Source organism: Bufo gargarizans, chromosome 5 (genome assembly GCF_014858855.1).
Source record: "Bufo gargarizans isolate SCDJY-AF-19 chromosome 5, ASM1485885v1, whole genome shotgun sequence".
In the NCBI taxonomy this organism is placed as follows: domain Eukaryota; kingdom Metazoa; phylum Chordata; class Amphibia; order Anura; family Bufonidae; genus Bufo; species Bufo gargarizans.
In genome coordinates this window covers 177,553,045-177,578,503 of record NC_058084.1, presented here as the reverse complement: position 1 = coordinate 177,578,503, position 25,459 = coordinate 177,553,045, and the positions used below count along the sequence as shown (strand labels likewise).

Here is a 25,459-nt window from a genome sequence, read left to right as displayed (position 1 = left end):
ATGAAAAGGGAAAATCGACATGTCTTTAAAGTGTTTCTTGCTTGCAGGAAGATTAGCTTGCAGTTATTTGTCTACAAGGAAGGTGGCTGCATATCTGATCTGCAGAATGTATGCTTGGTGTATCTGCAATTTTCGTCATATAGTGAGCGGTAGTGTAGGTATGGGACAAGCATATCACCAGCCCTAGACACTGAAGTTCTTAAAGAAAGATAAGTATTCAAGCTGAAATGAAACAAAGCTCTGACTGTATTCCTCCTTGTGTTTAGCAGAGATAAACTTCACTGGAGTCTCAGTGCTGCTCCTGGCAGAAGCTTTAATTGGTAAAATGCAGATTTTTTTTTGATCAGGAGAGGATTACTGTTGTTATCAGTATAAAGCATCTTATTTGAAGATGAAAAGGCTTCACTGAATCACAGATGCCAACATTGTTGCAAGGCGCTGTGGCGACTGACATCTCAAATGGAACTGTGATTTATTAGTCTGTATTGGCCAGCCTAGCCTAAGTAATCTAGTGAAGGTCCCGCTGATTTGCAAATTTTTCTAAACAAATTGCTTTTTATATACAGTTCCCTGCTAATATTTCCTAAAATGACAGCATTTAGACTAAACCATACTAACAGACCCAGAGACTTGAAACGTGTACTGAAAACTGCGCAGCAGATTTTTAGGATGTGAACCCCAGTCAGGGCTAATCCAAATCTATCTCGGTGGTTCTTTTTCGAGGGTTGTCTGATAAGCTGGCAAAGGAAAGATTAATAACAGCCCTTGTTGCTATCAGTAGCGTCTTGTCGATTCCCTGTAAGAGGCCTGTCTACTCAGCATGGAAATTATTGATTAAATAAGAAGTGTCATTAGGTGGTAGGTTGATCCATAATCACAAACTGCAGCGGACGGTGAGATGCGGTGCCATGAATCAAACCTTGTGCCCAACTCGTTTATATTGCTGTGACATCCGCACCGATTAAGGACATCCATTTCATATACCTGCCAGCAGTGGAAGAACAACACTCAAACTAGAGAGCAGCATTATATGACAGAGACAAAGCCACATCCAGGAAGAGGGACAGAGGGTGGTGGTCATTTGTTTTCAGGATTGCCCACTAAGAAAGGGCTTTATTGATCAAAGAGAAAACTAGATAGGTCCTACGCTTGTATATTTTTTTTTTCTTTATTGGTCTCACTTCACTTGTGATGGAAGTGAGAACACTTATCATTCTTTTGTAAGGAAACCCTGTTGTGGCATTTGTGAGCATACAGTACACAGGCAGAATTCATGCTGAGCTATTCAACGTGACATGTAAATTGGAATGCAGGATTTATAACTAAAATGTTCCTTAAAAAAAATGGTGCTCTGCTTAGGTTAGTTGCACACTAGCATTAGACATCTGGCACGGTGTGTCAGCAGGGAGCAGCCTGTCTGATCTCTGCGCACTACGGCATTGCCGGAGGTTTGCAAGGCTCTGTCCGGCCCTATTGACTATAATGGGGTCCGGCAGAGATCCGCCCGCATTATGGCAATTGATGTTTTGTTCACCAAGCCACTTAGTTATTTCTTATGCCTTGTGACATGGTGCTCCATCATTCAGGAAAAAGCATTGTTCATCAGCAAATTGTTCCTGGATCATTGGGAGAGGTTGCTCTTGGAGGATGTTTCAATACCATTCTTTATTCATGGTTTTAGTATGCTTTACTGTTGACATAACATAGGGCTTATGGTAGCGCTCACCTTTTCTGCTCCAGACGATCAAGTTTGAAGCTTCATCAGAGAAAATAACTTTTCCCCAGTCCTCTGCAGTCCAGTCCCTGAACTTCCTGTAGAATGCCAGTCTGTTCTTGATGTTTTTCTTTGAGAGAACTGGCTTCTTTGCTGCCCTTCCTGACCCCAGGCCATCCTCCAAAGGCCTTCACCACACTGTGTGTGCAGATGCACTTGCCTGCTGTCATTCCTTTGCAAGCGCTGCATTGGTAGCAACCCAATCTAATAGCTGACTCCTCTTTAGGAGACAGTTCTGGCACTTACTGGACTTTCCTGGGAGACCCTAAAGCCTCTTTCACAGCAATTGAACCTCTCTCCTTGAATTTCTTGATAATCCGATAAATGTTTGATTTGGGTGCAATCTTTCAAGCAGCAATGTCCCCGCTTGTGAAGCCCTTTTGATGCAAAGCAATGATTACTGCATGTATTTCCTTGGAGGTAACCATGGTTAACAGAAGAAGACGATGTCATGTACCACAAAAAAAAAGCCTGCAATTCTAATGCTATCAGCATGACAGCGTGATATCTGTTATGTAACTACTTTGCTGGTGGTAAGAAATGACAGAGACTGTCTTGACAAAGGTGATATAGACTCTCTTGATATAGGTGAGGCAGTTGGAACAAATAAATGAACACAGCTGCTGCTGATGATTCAGATACAAACCAAATATGTAATTTTTAATTATTCCCTCTAAACTTTGACCATGTCCCTGATGGAATCAAGGAGCTATAGATAAAATCTCCTGAGCCAACATCGCTAGCCCTGTATAACCTTTGCTCTTAACATCTGCTATGTCTTCGCATTTTCAGAGATATGTATTCTGAGACACAGATTTAAAAGCCTATGTTAAAATTTTAAAACCTAGATAATTATGAATCGTCTAATCTGTTATAAAATGTAATCTTTAAAAAGTTCCTTGTTTTTATCCATTCTAAATGTTCTCACTAAAAGACAATGATGATCACTTGATTCTTTTTACTTCACAAATTGGCAGATCATTTATTTTCGACTGATGAAAAGAAAATGTGATCTCCAAAAAACTTTCAACAGTTCATCCTACAGTTTGATACTGGTCAAAAAGCATTTTGAATGTTTGGCAGTAGATGACACAGGCTACATGGAAAACTCTAGTTCTACATGTTTCAAATGTCAGAGAGGGATACTATAGTGTGAGCAAAAATTGAGGAGGAAATTCAAATGGAGGTCCAGCCAAGAACTCATGTAAAACAAGACAGTCTTAAGAGAGCTTATTTTTCTTTGTTGAATTAAATTTAAAGGGGCATTATCATATCATAAAATAATGGCATATTGCTAGCTTATGCCATCACTTTATGATCCGACCACTAGGACTTTCACTAATTTTGGGAATGAAGGGGCCACAGCTCTGAAACCCTTCACAATATTTCCAAGCAGATCGTTGTCCAGAAAATCAGCTGTGCAGGGGAACTATTGCACAGGATTAAGTGAATGGGGCCAACCACCATTCCCTGCACAACCAGGTAGTCAGGAGCTCTGCTGTGCAGGGAAAAACAGTATAGGGGCTGCAATGTGGAGTCAGCACTTGGCCCCTTTAGTCTTATGATTGCTGAATTGAAGTGGATGGATGGATTATATACAGATGAAACTCAAAAAATTAGAATATCGTGCAAAAGTCCATGTATTTCAGTAATGCAAATTAAAAGGAATTGCATTAATGCAGCTTAAAATCTGAATTTTGTGAAAAGGTTCAGTATTCTAGGCTCAAAGTGTCACACTCTAGTCAGCTAATTAATCCATACCCCCTGAGCAAAGGGTACCTCAAAATTGAGACTTTGGGGGATTCACAAAATAATATCCAAATTATAACAAATAAAGGCTTGAAATATCTCGCTTTGCATGTAATGAGTCTATCTCATATATTAGTTTCACCTTTTAAGTTGCATTACTGAAATAAATGAAGTTTACCACGATATACTATTTTTTTGAGTTTCACCTGTATGTTCTTCCAGTTTTCTACCACACTCCGAAAAACATATTGGAACAGATTTATAATTCTATAGATGGCGTAAGACTGTCTAGGCATGCACGAAATCTATCACATTGGCTGATGCTCTATGATAAATTTTGTGCAAGGCCACGCACTTGTCTAACTCTTTACCAACTACTAGCTAGTTTACTTTGAGACAGAATCTTACACCAGAATTTTTGTGTTATTTTGGCTCTAAATGTATCATGTTAGGCCTGCAAAGCCATGCCCCCTTCCCAGTTTTGTGCCGCGTTGTAGACAAATTCTTAGCAAATCTGGGCCTCTCTCACCTTTCATATATTATATATGAATTTCCACTTGGTGATGCTTCCACTTCAACAAAATACTTCCAACACAACCCTCAGCAAGCATAATATACATGTGATTACGTTATACTTATTTCTTTAAAGCCTTAAAACAAAGAAATGCATATTATGTCCACTCCCTACTTTTTTACACGCAGCGTATTCCTTCACCATATCTGCTTCTTCTGTTCCTCTCATGTTGTCATGTTGTCCTCATGCTAGCCTAAAATATGTTAAGATTTCATCCACATCCCAGACTCATTATCCATGGTTCATCACTTACAAAGCATATCAAGAAATTATTACTTTGTGATTTAAGATGCTTCCAAGATTTTAATCCACTCACTCATCACGTCTCAGCTAGACATTGCTACCTCAGCCAAACTGGCATCGTATGAAGTCTTCAGTCTAGTCTCCAGTCCAGTGAAAATGGAATAGTAAAACATGCCCAATTCATTCAGCATACTTCATAGTGCTCTCTAAGGGAAAAAGGTTCTCTGGTGTTTTATTTCCATACAAATTTAATGAAGCATTTACAAATGGAATATGTATCTATGGTGTATTTATGTTAAGAATTGGTTTTCATTTAACTATACGTGGCAACATGATTTTAATAGATTTATTTAACCCCCTTTCAGAAAAGGCACTCACAGGTCAGCCCAAGCAGGTAGATGTAATGACCTGCTTCAATCCCTCATATCTCAGGCCTGGTAACAGCTAGAAATATGGGACTGGCTTTGTTTGAAATATGACAGCCTAGGGTTTAAAACAAGACCAATGCTGGGAGATATAGCTGTTGGAAGTGATAGCAGCTGAAAGTGAAAGCCGGTTTCAGCTCCTTTCACTCCTGACCCTGATGTAGAAGAGATAATTTTGCCTGGTCTTGTTTTAAAGACTACTGTAAGTTTTCAAACAAGACCAGTCTCTAGCTGTTACCAAGCCTGAGATATTAAGCGTTAAAGCATACCTCTGCCCCTAAACTGACTGTGATCTCTGCCAGCCTAGAGAAGGAGAGGGGGACAGTGGGAAGCGGACAGTTTGAGGTTGAGAGAATAAATATAAAAAATATTTAAAAAAATATATATGAATTTGGCAACATCATATATTGTACTGACCCACAGAATAAAATTATCATGTTTTTTAATCCACACAGTGAACACCATCAAAATTAATTCTAGATTTAATACACACATATGAACTCCAAAATGGTTCCTAGAACCAACTTGTCTGCCAAAATTCAAGGCTTTTTCACGGCTTAGCCTGGGCCATGTGACGTCACGTTAATCGGTCACATAGCCTAGGTACAGCTCAGCCCCATTGATGTGAATGAGACTGAGCTGCGATACCAAGCACCACCACTGTACGTTGTACAGTGCTGTGCTTGGTCAGCTAAGAGAAGGCTATGGCGCTACTGTGAGTGTCGCTGCTTTCTCAAACTGCTGATCCTGGTTGTTGGACCTTCATCTAGAGGATAGGTCATCAGTATACAAATCTGAGAAAAATCGTTTAATGTGCCTGTTGAAGGGTTAAATGGACACTTCAATCAGAAAGAGGTGTTTTTAAGCTAAATATTCATAGAATTTTATTTCGGATAAATAAAACTGCTATATAAGATAGGTAATACATTGTCAGTTTACTGCTGACAGGGGGAGATTATATCTGCAAGGTAATCCTCATTGTAATAGTAAGTGTAGAATTGGGATAACAGCATGATGACAGCTTCATTGTTCACTAGATAAAGATGTCCACAGATAAGAATTACAATTATTAGTGTATTGTGGAATGCTCTATTTTGAGTCATTACAGGGAAAAACTCTCTGGCCGCAGAGATGTCCGGACTGAGAGAGTTAAGTGAGACTGACTACTGTTCTAAGAATCCAAACAAAGAGCAAGTTACACAGGAAGGTATACATGGAGAAACATTTATTAAGCTAATTACGCCACTATTGTGGTGTAAAAAGTCACACATTTATGGCACACATCATATGTGCACCATAATTTGCAACTATTTAAGCTTCTCTGCACTTTTCCAAAGTGGTATGAAAAAGGGGTGGGGCGTCACACCACATTTTGCGCCCTAACAACTACTTCTTATGGTTGGCATAAGAGCGGAATGGAGACTGATCGGAGGCAAACCGATGCATTCTGAGCGGATCCTTTTCCATTCAGAATGCATTAGGGCAAAACGGATCTGTTTTGGACCGCTTGTGAGAGCCCATGACGGATCTCACAAATGGAAAGCCAAAACGCCAGTGTGAAAGTAGCCTTAGTTGCAATGTGATATAATTCATTGTTAAATCAGTGAAATACCTTGTAGGGCTAGCTCAGCTGAATGTAACTATACCTTTCACTTAGGGTCAGTTCGCACAGCCTCAAAATTATGTTCATTTTTGACAGCGTTTTTCAGGCAGATTTTTGATGCTTTTTCTCTTAGACTCCACAGCTTGGTTTCTATGCCAACCATAAGAAGTACGAAAACAAATAAAACTACACCCCCCCCCCCCCTTTTTTTTTTTTTTTTTACTTATTAATTTTATAAAATTCTATAGAACTTTTCCCACAAGCATTTTTGGCATGTTTACACACGAAAAAACGCTTTCCATTAATTTAATTTTGCCCCAAGATAGGGCAAGCTCCTCCTTTTTACACGCTTCTTTTTTTCATGTGTAAAAAAGAAGCAAGTGCTGATTCCCATTCAAATTAATGAGCAGCTGTTTATACACATTTTTTTATGTGCTTTAGGAGCGTAAAACCCGCAAAAATCTGCTGTGTGAGCTGATTTGTGGGAAGGGCGTTGTGGGAAATGGTGCGGGTGCGTTGCGGGAACATGCGCGATTTTTCCGCATGAGTGCAAATCGCGCGTGAGAAAAATCGGCATGTTTGGTACCCAAACCCGAACTTCTTCAGAGAAGTTCGGGCTTGGGATCGGTGTTCTGTAGATTGTATTATTTTCCCTTATAGCATAGTTATAAGGGAAAATAATAGCATTCTGAATACAGAATGCATAGTACAATAGCACTGGAGGGGTTAAAAAAAAATATAACTCACCTTAATCCACTTGATCACACAGCCCCGCTTCTCTTCTGTCTTCTTATTTGCTGTGTGCAGGAAAAGGACCTGTGGTGATGTCACTCCGGTCATCACATGGTCCGTCACATGATCTTTTACCATGGTGATGGATCATGTGATGACTGGAGTGATGTCACCACAGGTCCTTTTCCTGCACACAGCAAATAAGAAGACAGAAGAGAAGCCAGGCTGCGCTATCAAGTGGATTAAGGTGAGTTCAATTTTTTTTAAACATTTTTTAACCCCTCCAGCGCTATTGTACTATGCATTCTGTATTCAGAATGATATTATTTTCCCTTATAACCATGTTATAAGGGAAAATAATAATGATCGGGTCTCCATCCCGATTGTCTCCTAGCAACCGTGCGTATAAATCGCACCGCATCTGCACTTGCTTGCGGATGCTTGCGATTTTCACGCAGCCCCATTCACTTCTATGGGGCCTGCGTTGCGTGAAATACTCACAAAATAGAGCTTGCTGCGATTTTCACGCAACGCACAAGTGATGCGTGAAAATCACTGCTCATGTGAATGGGTCCTGATTCAGTGCAGGTGCAATGCGTTCAACTCACGCATTGCACCCGCGCGGAAAACTCGCCCATGTGAAAGGGGCCTTAGAGATCTGTTGCTTTATCCTGGATAATAAGTAATAAGTACTTTTAATCCATATACAAATGAGCTGCTAAATGCAATGTATCATCACATTCAGCTGAACTAACTAACCCTACAAGGCATTGAGAATGGTTTAATACTGAATTTTATTTTGACAGGCTACCCTTAAAACTTAATTCTCTATGGAGAACAAGCAGCTACAGAAGAAACTGTATAAAAAAATACAAATGACAAGATACTTTTGTTACAGAGATTTTAGCGTGTTTAAACTAGTTGGTGTATTATTTTCCAAAGTGAAACATTTCTTGCTGCTCCCTGTAATTTATCAGCCCTTATATATTTTTTTCTTTACTTAACTAATGTTTCTTCTCGTCACTCATCACCTCCATGCTCTGTGCTCCTGCAGGAAATTCTTGCTATACCCATGTGTATACTTGCCAATTTATTCAAGCTCTACAGGCTATAACAAACAGCCCACATATTGATCTCTCAAACAACATTGTATATGGGCTTAGTTTAAAGGAATGACTTTGTTTTAGCCACCATTGATCACCGAATATGAAAAGATATTCAAAATACATATTGAGTTTCTCTTACGATAGCTTCACTCATGACCGTGACTCATGACCATTAGGAACAAAGGATGTTATTTCTTATATATCGCATATTGGCTCAAACCTTATAGACTATTTTACACCATCCAAATGTAGTATGAGTTTTTCACTATTTATCTGGTTGAAGTTATGTGTACTAATGTGCTTCTTCAAGAATAAAGTGCTCTACGGAAAATGCAGATATTGGCATTGTAGAGAGAGAGAGAGAGAAAAACCTTTGTTCCAGCAGAAGGAAGACAGATGTTTGCAGATGTTTTTTGTTTGTTCATCAATTAGATCTATGCTCCTGCTTGGTTTTTTCACACAAAGCATTCTTTGGAGAAGCAGCATTGAAGTTTTTGATTCAGTATTTTTAACCAAAGCCAGAAATGGAACCAGCAGGAAGAAGAGCTGCATGGCCTTCCTTTATATGTCCCATTCCGTTTGAATCCACTTCTGACTTTGGCTGAAAAAAATTGTTTCAAAAACTGTAATGGCGTTTAAAAAAAAATCATGTGTGTGAAACTACCCTAAATTTGCCTTTGGTCTGTAATTTTGCACAAGAAAGATGTGTTCGGCCACATGGTTGGTGACCTTACCGGCTGCCTCAGATAGAGATGCAAATCCCACTAGTTACCGCCAATGATCTCCTTCTTTCCGTTGTAACGATTAAATGTCATTACATTTCTTTTTGTGAAGTTTAGCTCCAGATGCTGACCTCTGCAGTATCTGCATTTATGGTGCACTCTGATGTAGCTTAATAGCATGACTAAGTGAATCCTGGACTTCACAGCACAGAAAGCACATAGTGTGCCAAGTGAAACTGGTGCCAAGTTGATGAGACTCTGCAGGCCATCTCTTTTGATTCCTATAATAATTTTTAGTGAATTCCTCCATGTTAGAAATGAGCAATAAAAACCTACAATGCGCTACGTTCTTGAGAACAGGACTAAGTAAACCTGCTCTAGACCTGGCTGATCTCCCTAACAGTATGCTGTCTGCAGGAAATGGGTTTAGCTCCCTTCACAGACTATGTGGACAGCAGTTAATATGGGATGTTTGCCCATGTATGTCTCTCTGTGCTCAAAATTCTAAATGAAACATTTGCTTTTTTAAGCAACTTTTAAAGCAAGTTAAAATATTTTTAGTTTTGTTTTTTTTCTTTTAATGTTGGCATGTTGGCATGTCCCTGCTGATTACAAACTACACATTAAATGCCAATAGTTGTTTAGCTCAAACGTTTTGAAGATTTCTCTTCTGTTACAATTATAGCTACAGGTTCAATTGAAGTAAATATGGATGAGGTGCAATGCTGTTGAGGAACAAAAACAGCAACCACGCTAATCGGTAGCACAGAAGGGCATCACATAGGTGCATGCCTCCAAAGGATGTAGTCCAGAGGAGGAAGTACATCCAATAATTACTGTACAAAAATACAATGTGCTTCTGGGCTCCAGGGCCCCTTCTTCAAGTAACAGACAACATCTTTTGTCTCTTTTACTTGAAGAAGGGCCCCTGGACGCCAGGAATGTGTAACTGTTGGATTTACTTCCAACTCTGGACTACATCTTTTGTAAGCATGTCTCTATGTGATGCCCTTCTTTGCTACTGATTAGCCTGGTTACTGTTTTTTGTTCCTCAACAACTCTCCTGTCTTGTACAGCAAACAAGATCAGGGAGATTGGAGCATCGGCTGCAGCTACCATTATGTGAAAACCTTCAACTGTGTTATGACTATAGCACAACCACTAAAGTTGATCCTCCTTAATCTTTGTGGTGTTGGGCATACATTATTATGACATACTAACCCTATGAGCGCCTTTTTCCCATCTAGCTGCTACACAAACCACGTACAGACAACAGTGGTGCTGTTTTAAGAGGAAGGCAGCCATTTTTTGTAATCCTGCACAACCACTTTAAGATATTTATTGGATGGGACTTATTCTAATCTTTATTAGAATCTTTTTGGTCACTGAAATGCACTTGTGCACAACTTTTATACAGATATAATAGCATCAAAAACACATTTTTTTTATTTAGTCTGCTCAGTGTAATGCAAGGCACCAACAAACAGACCAGTGATGAAAGCAAAAAGGTGTTTATTCACCAGAAACATAAACGTCCAGGACACTTGCTGGTAACAAGGAATAATAACAAAAAACCAGGCAAGGAGATTCCAGGAATAGTCCCAACCAGTGCTGAATGATGCTGTGCACTTGGCAGTCGAGTCACTCCAGATCTTGGGTCCGCTGTAAGGACAAAGTTCCTGGCAGTCTTCAGTCACTAGGAGTTGTGACCTATACCTGGTTGAGGGAAAATAACAGTGGGCACTGATCACCCTGAGAGACCTCCTTTTAAATGCCTGCTGACCAATCCCAGGGTGCCAAGTGTCCACTACCATAGGTGAACAAATTGCCCTGCACCTGAGGACAAGGCCTAAGGCAATCACAAGTTGATTAACCCATGGCTGGCTCCCTAATCCACTTTGCTCTTGTGAGTCAGTATAATATGCGCCACTGGTCGACGAAGTGCATAAGAAGCGCGTACTCGCGACCGTGTATCCCTTTGCGAACCTACCCTCGTGCGTACGCACGGACGCATGATTGACTCAGCGCGAGTATGCGAGCGCGTGGACCCAGATGCGGAAACGGAAGTCGCAGGAGACACCGGAGACAACCCTGGCCGCGGCGTCTTGTCACTCGCCTGGCCACTCTGTCCCCGGGACTCCGACGGTCCTCCCCTCCGATGTCCATGTGTACGCATCTCCGCACTGGCTCGCAAAGGGGTCAGCGCTGGTGCATCAGAGACACGCATAACCTGTCCCGCAACTCCACGAGGACCCCTCTTGGTTCCCCTGGAGTGCAAAGCAGGTGAGGATCTTACACTCAGCCTAGCTGACTGTTTGGCCAGAAGAGGACCTCCTGTTTATAATGTACAATATGGATAATAAAATGTACAATGGAGAGCTGTAAAGGAAAAAATGTCAATTTACTTTAGGTTCTTGTATCTTTCACCAGTAAAAGCTTTCCATGGTTTATGTGACAACACTACACAAAAATAAAATATGTTAATATGCCTTTTAAAAGGAATGTAATTTGGGTGTAAGACTATCACATGGTAGCGTGTTGACAACCTTGGTTGGAATGGTAAAAGAAGGAAATAGTAAATGTAATTAAAAGAAGACATAGCTGGATAGAATTTTGAACAACTTAACAAAAGAAGAAAATTCAAGGACAGTGGCATAGTTACAGGGCCTGTAGATGTTTTGCACATGGGCTCTGGTGCCTGAGGGGTTACAAAGGCCCCTCTGCCACATAAGAAACACCAGTATTTTAAATGGTACATTGTAGATTGACGCCCTGTTTTTTGTTTTTCTGCAAAATTTTGCATTGGGGTCCAAGAGCTTTGAAGGTGTTGTCCAGTATTAGGCTACTTTCACACTAGCGTTCGGGGCTCCGCTTGTGAGTTCTGTTTAAAGGCTCTCACAAGCGGCCCCGAACGCATCCGTACTGCCCTAATGCATTCTGAGTGGATGCGGATCCGCTCAGAATGCATCAGTCTGGCGGCATTCGGGTGTCCGCCTGGCCGTGCGGAGGCAAACGGAGCCGTCCAGACTTACAATGTAAGTCAATGGGGACGGATCTGTTTGAATTTGACACTATATGGCTCAATTTTCGTCCCCCATTGACTTTCAATGTAAAGTCTGGACGGATCCCTCTGCAGCTACTTTCACACAGAATTTTTTCTACAATATAATGCAGACGGATCCGTTCTGAATGGATCCCATCGTCTCCATTATATGAGCAGATCCGCCTGGGCAGACCCCAGACGGATTCGCTCTGAACGCAAGTGTGAAAGTAGCCTACGAAAGACATGTCTGCTGTTGCCATTGCATCTGATGCTGCCACTCAGATCTATTGAAGCATTGCAATGCCATACATATACTGTGGACAGGAATAGTGCTTTGGAAGAAAATAGCCATATTTTTCTAATCCTGAACTCTCTCTCCTGCTCAAGGAAACATATTTACAGGGGATACTGTATTTTAATTATGAATGAAAATATATTAAAAGAGGTTCTCCAAACCCCAACTAGCTCCAAATCGGTAAAATTAACTTCCCATTTAAATTAATTTCCTCTATTAAGTCTTATCTGCAAGTCATGACCATGGCAGCCAAAGCATTGACTTATCATGAATACTGATGTCACCACTGCAGCCAGCGATGGTATCCTTGAATCAGCTTTCTGTTACTCAACCTGCCATTTGGAAACCAGCCAGGCTAGTGCATGTACACAATGAGTATGTTCACAAGAGTAGAACTTAGCAACTAGCAGAAATTATGGTCGTACATCTGCACATGCATGACCATAAATAGAAAAACTTTCATGGTCTTATCCAGGGGTAACGTACCGACACAACTGGGCCATGAAAAGGTAGCAGGTGTGCTGAAAACTGAGGGATAGGGGATGAGTCCCTGATTAGTGAGGGTCTCACCACTATCTTGGATCACATTCTGTTGTTTGAATGGAGTGGCAGTCACACCTACCTGCTTCTGCTCCATTCAACCCCAAAAATAGCTGAGTACAGTGAGGACTCCCATTTTCGTGATTGGCTGGGGACTGCAGTGGTCAGAACCATGCCTTTTAGGCTGTGGATACAGAATAAGTGTTTTTCATGGGAAACCCCCTTTCATCTTTAAATGCCCAATCCTTGCAGAATCTCCATTTATATCTTTTAGACAAGAATCACAAACATACCATGAACAGAATGAGAGGTTGACGTCTTTCAAATCCCAGAAGTTTTCATTCTTAAGATTATTGGTTGACCCTTTGCTAAGCCCAACAGTGGTTACAGACAAAAAAGGCTGGAAGCGTAAACTTTGTCTCCAAGTTTCTCTGTTCTTGCCATAAACATGTGAAAAAGCTAAATTGCCAATAGAATTTCATGATGTGTGGAAATAATTACGCTCGCCTTGGACCAGTGCAAATGCTTTATAAAAATGTCAGCACCGTGTGGAAGAGATTGGCAAGGCTAAGTCTGCAAGCCAGACTAGAGGTGTTATATAAGAAGGTTTTTTCCATAACACCAGAATGAACCATATTAAGCTATTAACTTTCCAGCTATCAATAGCTGAATTTAGCTGAAATTTATTTTTAATGCCTTATGAGAAAATTCATAGCCCCCATAAAAATGTGTTTCTCGCAAATAGAAAAATATGTAGAATGTCTCACCATTAAAGTTGCATATTTCTTTCCATCTCTTGATCCTAAAATTGCCTTAGATTTATATGGAAAAACAGGGCAACTTTTTCCTGTATGGTGTATTTACCTAGTAAAACCATTTCAGATTTTATATTTGGTCATTTTTGGTGGAGCTTTCATTACTATGGCCGATACTACTATGTATTGTGTAGCCCTGCAGATGTGAGCTTTGAAAAGCACCTGACCTTGGAATGAAACACTTCCCTTCATTCTCTTTATTTGCTGAGATGTTTAATATGAAACTAAATCTCACAGAGCAATAAACCATCTGCACCAAGGTAACGCCGATTTAATGAATGAACACAGAAGGGAATTGTGTCAGTGTGATGCTGCATTACGCCATTGGTGCTATGGAATTATAGCTGGCAATGGATGTGGATCACAAGATCAAAAACAGTGACAAAGCTTGTTTCATCAAGATAAATGAGCGGACACTGTTAAAGGGATGGTGCAGAATAAGAAGAAAGGGTCTGAGTTTCTCCCCCATAAACAGCACCACTCTGCTCCATAGGTTATGTATGGTATTGCAAATCAAATTAAAATACCAAACACAACTCGTGGACAAGTGTGGTGCCATTTCTGGGAAAAAAAAACAGACTTTAAGGACTCAGATGAGTGATGTTCATGTCCAGTGTGGAATGGACAGCACCTGTCCATTCAGAGAGCCAATTACATGTGCAATTTTCCACAAAGGCCAGATTAAATCACACCATCTAGGTCCTGTTTTCCTTAAAGAGTCACTCATGTAAGTGAATGGGGAAAAACAAATCCGTGTGCGGTCTGTTTAGAAACTCTTCCGAGTTTATTGGCCAGAACATGGTGACCTTTGTCTGCAAGGGGCATTAGGTTTGCAGGTGGATGCAATACTGTAATAAAGGTCACTAAGTGTGTAGCTCTAGTTTGGGACTATTAGGGTATGGCCATGATGCAGTTAGGAACCATAGCATCTCATTTTCCAATAGAAGTCAATGGGAAGATGACTGCATATGATTGACCGCACATAAGACATGTCCTGCTTGCAGCTGCTAACTGCGTGAGATATACTGTTAAGTAGCTGCTTGCGGAATATGTTTTACCACAGGTGTTATTATTTGAAGTTAAAGGGTTTTTCAAGGCCCTTATACTGATGACCTACCCTCTGAATAGGTCATCAGTATCTGATCGGTGGGGGTCTAACAGATGAGAAGGCACCGGTGCCACAGCCTTTTTTCAGTTCACCAAACACAGCACTGTGGATTGTATAGCAGCTGTGCTTGGTATCATGCACAGCCCTATTCACTTCATTGTGTCATCACTTGGCCTAGGTAAAGCTGCGAGAAGGCCACGGTACTACTGTGAGCGCCACTGCCTTCTCAAACAGCTGATCAGTGGGAGTCCCGGGTGTCAGACCTCCATCGATCAGATAATGATGACCTATCCAGAGACAAAAAATGCGCCCTAAACATATGACTATGTACGCTGTAACTGACCGCATGCGTTTCCCAACCACATCATGACTGCATCACAACTGCACCGTATCCACTTTAGAACTACAATTTAAAGACGGTACTAAATATAGTGCAATTCCACTATACTACGTCTGGAAATTTAAATCCGCCCGAAGCACATTGGCTACCTTCAGGCCGTATCCTTACCCCTTTCACCTGTGAGTATAGATTTGTGGAGCTATTTTAAATTAATGACATCTGAGCTTCAGGATTTCTAAATATCTTATACTGTGCCTTGCAACCTCAGTACAGACTGATGAGTGTCTTTTATGGCAGCCTGAAGGTAGCCAATGTGCTTCGGACGGATTTAAATTTCCAGACGTAGTATAGTGGAATTGCACTATATTTAGTACCGTCTTTAAATTGTAGTTCTAAAGTGAAGTTGCAGGTAACATTAACGCCACTTTAATATCACGACTTTGTTCTTACCTTAGTTATACAGTATATTCCTCCAGTACTAATGCAGCTACAGTTCTCTATTTATTAAAAAAGGGAACTAAATGCATCATTCAGAGCTGCTCCACAGTCCATGGAGAGTACATAGTCCAACAAAGTGCAGCTCTCAGGGGAAGAATGTCACCTCATAAATACCACCTCCTTAACTAGCTTCCTGTTGGATTCCATTTCTTCAGGCAGAGCACAGGATAGTCATGGAACGTAAAACAGCATCACATTGCTACAGGCTTCCACAGCCGTGTTGACAGAGTCTAAAAGATAAACCCAGCAACACTGCTATGAAAGCAAGTACTGTAACTCTAAGACTCAGAGTGCTGTTAACCAGTAACATGCTTGAGGAGCGTGCGCATCCCTCATTTTTATATATGGATTGTAAGCTCTTATGAACAGAGTCCTCATTCCTAGTGCTTCATATCTGTAATGTCTGATTTACTTTACATGTAGCCTCTGAATTGTTAAGCACAGTGGAGTATGCTGGTGCTATATAAAGATTAACATACAGAATATATATATATATATACACACTACAGTATTCACAACCTATACAAGACTATACAACATTCACCGTGTCACAGCTTGTTATTTCTGCATTTGATACATTTTCTGTCTCTCTAAGGCTGCTTTCACGTTTGCCTTTCCGGTTTTGAGATCCGGTAGAGGATATCAAAACCGGAGGAAAACACTTTTAGTTTTGTGTCCATTCTTTGTCAATGGGGACAAAACTGAACAAGCCAGAATGGAGTGCGCCAGAATACATTCTATTCCAGTTTGTTGCATTCCCATGCCGGACACAAAATCGCTGCAAGCAGCATTTTTGTCTGCGGCATGGGAAACTGAACATGACGGATCCGAAACCATGTAAGACGATGGTGCCGGATCCATATTTTTCATGTTTCGTCATGTTAATTTTCAATATAATACAACCAGATCCGTGCTGAATGGATGCAGCTGTTTGTATTATTCAAACTGGTGCATTTTGCTGTGATTTTGAGATCCCATGCCGAATCTCAAAACCGGACAGCAAGAATCTATACGTGAAAGTAGCCTAAGGTTAGTTGTAGTGATATTTGTCTTGCCGAATCCATATTTGCCAGGTCACAGCTGGATCTCTGCTGGACTCCATTATTGTCTGTGTGGGGTGGTGGGCATTCCGGTATGCCAGATGCCCACCAATGCCAGATCCAGAAATCTCCGGCAGCCTGTTCTCTGCCAGAACAGCCTGCCAGAACTACTGACGGCAGTGTGAAAGAAGCCTTAGACAGCCCATTTCTCCCGGGGTAGTTTAACACTTCAGAGCAGAACCCCAGCATTTTACAATTATAAAAAAAGATAAATCAAGTAATTATACATTATCTGAGCTATTAATATACAATATTGTTAGTTGGTCAGCATGGATAATGTCGGCAGTGTGTTTCCTGGAAAATGTGGCATACATTGTTTTCAGTGTACATTGCACCATTGTAATGCTAAATGTCTTGTTGTAACAAGATGGGGAACATTGCATTAAGGATAAGTGTATTTTTCTGAATAGATACCTTCTGAACAAGTCCCTGCGGGGGCATATCTTCTTCTTGGGGTCAGGAATGTTATAAGGTAGATTTGACTACTCCAGGATATTGTGTCTGTCTCTGTACATTTAAATTGCCACAGAAAGCTCTTTGGAGCAAAGTACAGTGTTTTCTTTGTACAAGAGCCAGGGATTTTCTTCTCTTTTGGGAATTCTCGGACTCGTATTTAAACATACAAATCGAGCATGTTTAACCTATTGACAGTTATGTGCGGGCAGCTGCAAAACCAGCGGATAAAAGAGAACGCCGAGCTATATTATGAAATGGGGGCAGGAGTATAAACTACCCTGGTAACTCAGCTTCACTTTATCTCAGGGATTCAAAAGGTTGACAGGTAGAATGATAGGAGACCTGCAAAACCTGTCAAACACACACAATTGTCTCATGTTCCGATAACTCCTTTTTTCCTTTCTTTTGACTGTTATTTTCAGATATGTCCTCAGTTTCTAATATTATGCACTGCTCTCCTAGATGCACAAGGCCTTTTATAGCGTGACTGGCGTTTTGTATGTTTAATATGGAGCAGGAAGGCCTAAGCTACGTGTTGGGGTGTGAAATTCGTTCTCCATCCTGTTGCTCATGCATGGTTAGGTGGCCACCATGGTATAAATTTGTAGGATACAAGCGATGTGTTTTTAAATCAGAAATGTACCCTTTTGTTCTTTGTCCATTCTTACGATTAAATCATTTTATTTGTGTACCCGTGGGGGAAGATTTATAATGTCCCTGTGACTGAATAGTGGCATCGAAAAGTCACAAACTAAGTGTTTGTGACTTGTTAAATGCAACTTAAAAAAATAATATATATATATATAGATGCAAAGGGCACTTTTTACTGCAGCCTAGCCACTTTTTAGAAAATGGAGCATGGCAAAGTCATAAATGAGGCGCATCCTCCGGCAGGGCAGGGGAGATCAAGACCGGTGCAGAAAACTCCGGTCTTGATAAACCTGCCCTAAAGTCTTTCAGCATACAGACCACATGTTGTGCCCAGTTTTTTAAATCAATTTCTTTGCATCCACAAAAAAGTAGTCCATTGAAGTAAATGGAGCTGGAGTTGCAATTCCACACATAACCTGCGGACAGGTTGTGTGTGGTGCTGTTTTTGGAAGAAAGCAGTTATTTCTTACTCTAGACGACCCCTCAAGATGTCCATACACCTTCAATAGCTGTCACATTTTGGCTGAGTGTGTATGAGTTTTCAATAGGGAGAGGGAATGAAAATGAGCTCTTAAGGGCTCATGCACACAAACATTTTTGGCGTTCAGTATACTGGCTGTTTTTTTTTTAGTTCAGTATGCGTTGCATATACTGATCTATTCATTTCAATGGGTCACAGCAAAAAAAAACTGTCTCTGTGTGCATTCCGTTTCCAGAATGGAGCCTCAGATCAACAAAAGAAGAACGGCTTTTTAATCAGGAGAACCACAGCTATGTCTCTGTGCGGACAGTTGGATGTGGTGACAGATTCCCTTCAAATTTCCTGGAAAGAAAACTGTACCAAATTGTAAGAGGACCATGGGGTGAATGGTGTATAAGTTATCAGGAGCTTTGCTAGGGACACTTTCCCTGCATGGCAAATATTTTTAAAATTAAAGGCCTAACCGGAAAACATTTGTGGCATATCACTAGGATATGCCACCAATGTCAGATAGGTGCGGGTCTCACCTCTGGGACCCACACCTATCTCTATAACAAAGCTCCCAAAAAGAATGAGAGTGCACAGCACACGCGCGGCCACCCTCCATTCATTTCTATGGGAGTGCTGAGAGTACCTGAGCACTGGCTCGGCTGTTTCCGGGAGTTCCTTAGAAGTGAATGAAACAGTGGCCGCACTTGCGCAGTGCGCTCTCCATTCTGTTATATAGGACTTCCGAAAATAGCTTTGTAATAATAGCAACCCATGGTGTTTAATCCGTATAGTAATGTGCACATCCGCCTGCTGAGGTGGTCGCTCTTGCTCAGTTCCATCCTTCATTTCCCCATTTTTTTAATTTTTTACCCATCAGTCATTTTAAGAGTTGTCCTGATGATAAATTGTGCAGACCCCTTCAAAATGCAACACTCAGGAGCTTCAGATTAGCCCCCTCTCGTTACTTTTTTTAATGACTCTGAGGAATGTTGCTATACATGGTGCATGTACGGAGCTTATGACAGAGAATCACTAAATCACAAAAATAAATGAACATCATCAAGGTTGCTATGACTTTTATCTTCTGAATTTGAAAGTGACTATACTGGTGTCCCCAAGAACATGGGAATTCTCAATGGTCATGTCTGGTGGAAAGGCCTTTCCTAGGACGGTCTCCTGTAATCAGGTGCTGTCTACCGAACTCTGTACTCTAGAAGCAAGAGTGGTGACCCTTAATCTAGTGCACCTACTCTAGGCCAGCTATGTACGAAAATTCATCATCTACAGTATGTAATACTATTTTTTCTCTGTAAATAAAGAGGTTATTATTGATAGGAAGTCCATATTTTCTCGTTTGGGGAAAAACAATCTTTCTAAAACAGTGATATCATTGAAAACTATTGACTTGTCACACTGCTATCAAACTGCCCTTCTGACATGGCGCTAAGTCAGGAAAGCAACTGGAGAATATATTAAAACATTAATTACCAACCACCTGAATGTTACTCCAGGTAAAAGAAAGAATCTGATGCTTCATTTCATAGAAACCCTTGGGCTATTTCTGAACTTCAGTTACAAGTGTTGTATTGTGTGCCTGTCATTGTCTTATACTGTAGAGCTCTTACAGATTTACAGGAGATGCACCCCAGGCAGTAGTCAAATTAAAATATTATACTTATCCCTGTCAGGGTTTTGATTTCATGTAATTATTGTTTTTGCATCATGTGAATGTGTCTGCACAAAGTAAAGTCATGCCAGGCAAAGTATTGTATGTACTGCATATTATTATTATGAACATATTGGTGCACAGCTCCACCTAGAGGCAATAAGGAAGAATTGCTACTACACAAGTTTTTATGAATGCATGGTTAAAGGTAGTTTAAGTTTTAACTATAAACATATCAGTGCTCATTCTTACTGTTAAACACCTGTGTGTATTAGATGCTCCTCTATCTATTAGAGTAGTCAGGTTTAACTTTTTGATTAAAGGGGTTGTGCCACTAATATAAATGTATCCCGTCCAACAGATGTCGCCATATACCACCATTTAGCAACACTGCCTTATTCTAAAGTTATTAACTTACCATTGCATCCTGTGGCAAATTGGTTGCTGTAGGTTACGTCCTGCAATGGAGACTTGTAATGTAGGGAACGTCATTGGTAAGAGCAAGGAGTATCTTTAGTGCTACATGATCTGCTGCTCTCACTGCCCTAAGGCATGATGGGACAGCAGACACGTGACAAACCTGGAGTAGGATAAAGAACACTGAAAATTAGGTAAATTAGAAAGAAAAAAAAATCCAAGGAGGAAAGGGAGCTAGAGCAATTGATGAAAACACACTTTAGGCTACTTTCACACCTGCGTTCAGGTGTCCGCTCGTGAGCTCCGTTTGAAGGGGCTCACAAGCGGCCCTGAACGCAGCCGTCTGGCCCTAATGCATTCTCAGTGGAGGCGGATCCACTAAGAATGCATCCGTCTGCCAGCGCTCAGCCTTCGCTCCGCTCAGTGAGCGGGCACCTGAACGCTGCAAGCAGCGTTCGGGTGTCCGCCTGGCCGTGTGGAGGCGAGCGGATCCGTAAGGAATAAGGAAGAATTGCTACTACACAAGTTTTTATGAATGCATGGTTAAAGGTAGTTTAAGTTTTAACTATAAACATACCAGTGCTCATTCTTACTGTTAAACACCTGTGTGTATTAGATGCTCCTCTATCTATTAGAGTAGTCAGGTTTAACTTTTTGATTAAAGGGGTTGTGCCACTAATATAAATGTATCCCGTCCAACAGATTTCGCCATATACCACCATTTAGCAACACTGCCTTATTCTAAAGTTATTAACTTACCATTGCATCCTGTGGCAAATTGGTTGCTGTAGGTTACGTCCTGCAATGGAGACTTGTAATGTAGGGAACGTCATTGGTAAAAGCAAGGAGTATCTTTAGTGCTACATGATCTGCTGCTCTCACTGCCCTAAGGCATGATGGGACAGCAGACACGTGACAAACCTGGAGTAGGATAAAGAACACTGAAAATTAGGTAAATTAGAAAGAAAAAAAAATCCAAGGAGGAAAGGGAGCTAGAGCAATTGATGAAAACACACTTTAGGCTCCTTTCACACCTGCGTTCAGGTGTCCGCTCGTGAGCTCCGTTTGAAGGGGCTCACAAGCGGCCCTGAACGCAGCCGTCTGGCCCTAATGCATTCTCAGTGGAGGTGGATCCACTAAGAATGCATCCGTCTGCCAGCGCTCAGCCTCCGCTCCGCTCAGTGAGCAGGCACCTGAACGCTGCAAGCAGCGTTCGGGTGTCCGCCTGGCCGTGCGGAGGCGAGCGGATCCGTTCCGACTTACAATGGAAGTCAATGGGGACGGATCCGCTTGAAGATGACACAATATGGCTCAATCTTCAAGCGGATCCGTCCCCCATTGACTTTCAATGTAAAGTCTGAACGGATCCTCTCAGGCTACTTTCACACTTAGAAATTTTTCTAAGTTATAATGCAGATGGATGCAAACGTCTGCATTATAGGAGCGGATCCGTCTGATGAAACATCAGACGGACCCGCTCCGAACGCTAGTGTGAAAGTAGCCTTAGAGTGAAAAGTAGTTTTTGGCACAACCCCTTCAGTCATTAAGACAATGAGGTTTAACATTTTTATAAGGCACCCATAGCACTGCATTATGGAGTTGTTCTCCCCATAGATACGCTGCTTTTTGGGGGAATGCAGTGACACGTATATGTACCCATAAGTACTTTGTGAGCCACTGCACAGGGTCTCCAAGACCTGCGTTATGCTTAAAGATACAGTAATAGCTTAGGGCTCTTTCACACTTATATTGTTAATTCCTGTATTGAGATCTGGCAGAGGACCTCAATACCGGAATTAAATGGATCTATTTTGATTTTGCACATCAGGATGCATCCGTTACGTTAGGATGCGGTTGTGTGAAATCAAAACGGGAAAAAACAGAACCGCCACTAAATACATTGAAAGTCAATGAGTGATGGACCCTCTTTTTAGGCTCCTGAAAAAACTGATCCATCATCATTGACTTACTTTTTTTTTTGTGCCAGATCCGTTTTGTTTTTTTTAACGTTTTTATGACTGGACACAAAACCGCAGCTTGCGGCCCACAGAACGGAAGATATCCTGACGCATCCTTAACGGATCTCTTTCCATTCAGAATGCATGAGGACTAAACAGAAACGTTTTATTCTGGTATTGAGATCCTCTGCCGAAACTCAATAGCGGAAAACAAAAAGGCAAGTGTGAAAGTAGCCTTAAGCTTCCTTCTAGTGAGGGAAATTCATATCAGATAAAAATAAATGATTTCCTGATAGTTCCCTTCGCAGTCTCACCTGTTCAGTAAGTGTCCACCAGCAGTATTTCTACCCAGATTGGTGCAGCATGTGAAGTGTCTCTGACATTGTATCATTCGGAGCCTGTTTTGAGGTGGCGTCTGCTGAAAGCGTTGGACTTTGCAATAGTCCCTTTAGGCTTTTCTGAAATGTCATCAGCTCTAATTGCTGCTTGACCCATTCCTCCCTCGCAAGGAAACAAGGTTTATGTGTCTTTGTCTGTACAACGCCTGCTGTCATTTCACCGGAATCAGTACAGCTGGAATAGTTACAGAGATTAGTCCCTGTGGCTTTCTAAACATAAAGCTGCCTGACAACCCTGACCTAGACGTTATTGACACAGTTATAGAGGTTTACCACGTCTTGTATAAAAGTGTGAGGTGAAATACAGTAACCTCATTGGTGTATGGAGAGCTGGAGCATGGAGGGGAATCAATGGTAATTTATTATGGCACTCTGATGACATGCATATTATAAAAAACGTGACTGATTATCTGGTCCCAAGATATCTAGTCGTAGCATGAACTGCCACATTCAGTTGTGTGCAAATCGAATTCAACTTTTATTTTAAAGAATATTTGGTGTAAGATAGTACCGTAGTGACGCAGAAAGCTGAAATCTGGGATATCATTTCTGCTTCATGACACCTGAAGTTTTTGTGTATTTGATAATTTTTATATTTGATTTGATTTTAATGCGTAATATCATATAGTTTTTGTACTGATTTTCTTCATCTTAATTATAGCATATAAACAACGATCACATACATGGAGAAAAAAAAGAATTTGTATGTCGATGGCTGGAATGTTCTAGAGAGCAAAAGCCATTCAAGGCTCAGTATATGTTGGTGGTCCACATGAGGCGACACACAGGGGAGAAGCCACACAAATGCACTGTAAGTAGTGGCGATATCTCAAAGAGAATAACTTTATTTTGGAACTTTTGCTAAATACTTTTTTACCGCTGCAGCAAATAAATTGTCCCTTAAAGAAATATTCAAGCCTATTTTTTATTTTTATTTAAAAAGCATATTAATACTGCAGTCCAAACAGAGGTAAGAAAAGAGCAAGGAGTAGGGGCAGGACATAAACTAGGTCTTTTTTTTAACTCTCTGCCACTTTAAAGGCATATGTATTTGCTTATTAGATGATATGGTAATGCCATGCTTAGGATCCCATTGAATTAGCTTGAGAGATAAACCACTGCAAACAGCACCTCCCGCTATATATGACTAAGGCGTCTTGCACACGAACTTGCAAGTGACAAAACAAGCAGTCATAATCAAACAAAAAGTCACCTTGCGGTGTTGGTGGTAATTCACACCATGCGGCAATTCTGCCTCAAAGAGTCCTTGCTCATAGCAGCACCAACCTGTTTTCAGGCCAAACAGGTATCAAGCCTTCATCTAGACACAAGGCTTCCAGATCCCGAAACAGAGACATGGCTTCTAAGCCCAGCTGCCTATTTAAGGACGGCCAAGTGCTGCCAAAACCCAGACCGGCACTTAAAGTCCGGTATTTGACCTCACCTGGCTGTAAATCAGCCCAGCACCACATGCTGGGAGGAAAATACATTTTTTTCCAGACAAAACCTCTCACTGTGTCCCAACGGGCACCGGCCCGTGTTCACTCCACATCACGGATGCAGACCCATTCACTTGAATGCGGAACGGAAGCACGGATCAGAACCCCACGGAAGCACTCGTGGTGTTTCTGTCCGTGCATCAGCACGGCAAAAAAGTTGAATGGGTATCGATCCATCCCGGCTGCCGCACAGACATTGCCAGTGGCATTGGGGACCGCACATTGCGGTCGACAATGCACTAAACGGATGCTCACGACCGTATGGCTTTTTCAGTTTTTTGCGGAACGTAACAGCTGGCCCCTGATAGAACAGTACTATCCTTGTCCCTTATGCGGACAATAATAGGACATGTTCTATCTTTGAACGGAAACGGAAGGCATGCGGAGTACCTTCCGTTTTTTTTTTGCTGATCCATTGAAATGAATGGTTCCGTATACGCTCCATATATGGAACGCAAAAAAACGGAAAGGAAAAAAAAGGTTAGTGTGCAAGAGGCCTAAGGTAGATATGCCTTCCGTTCCGTTTTTCCGTTCCGTTGAAAGATAGAACATGTCCTATTATTGTCTGCATAACGGACAAGGATAGTACTGTTCTATCAGGGGCCATCTGTTCCGTTCAGCAAAAAACGGAATGCACATGGACGTCAACCGTATTTTTAGTGGATCGGAAAATACTGAAATAGCCATACAGTCTTGTTCAAGAGGCCTTACTGTTGTATATTTAAATTGGTACCAAGTAATACCTAATTCCTCCACTAGTGGCCACTTTGGATAAATATTTTGCCGCCTGTCACGCTGATAATTGCTGATTATAAATAGGGTCTCATTATGAGTAAGGGTTGTGTAGATAGGTCCACTACTTTAATTATTTTTTGGTAAAAATACATATGGTAAACCCCTTGTAAAATGTTACCAGTGCCTACAAGCAGGGTCGTGATAAAACTGTTCTTCTCTTTTAGTTTGAAGGGTGTGCAAAGGCTTACTCCAGATTAGAAAACTTGAAAACTCACTTGCGATCTCACACTGGAGAGAAACCATATGTCTGTGAGCATGAGGGCTGCAACAAGGCTTTCTCCAATGCATCAGACAGAGCGAAACACCAAAACCGAACTCACTCTAATGAGGTAAGTGCCAGCAGTCATAGCATTTTACACCCCATGCTTTATTAAGAAAGTTTACTGTAAGTACATCAGCTTTTACCTTATTACTGTGGGTCACATTATTATCGATTTCTTATTAATTTGCCTTTTTTTTTATTGCATGGCTAATGGCAAC

The 25,459-nt window shown here is 41.2% G+C and overlaps 1 protein-coding gene across 7 annotated transcripts in view; it reads left to right on the top strand.

Moving 5' to 3' along the window:
• The window catches only part of GLI3 (GLI family zinc finger 3), a 207,163-nt gene that overhangs the window by 172,412 nt on the left and 9,292 nt on the right, over positions 1 to 25,459 (top strand). For all 7 annotated transcript variants that reach the window (XM_044294727.1, XM_044294720.1, XM_044294724.1 and 4 more), the window contains exons 11-12: positions 23,347 to 23,496; positions 25,144 to 25,308. In XM_044294727.1, coding sequence (XP_044150662.1) covers positions 23,347 to 23,496; positions 25,144 to 25,308 — 315 coding nt within the window. The remainder of the gene's footprint in view (positions 1 to 23,346; positions 23,497 to 25,143; positions 25,309 to 25,459) is intronic.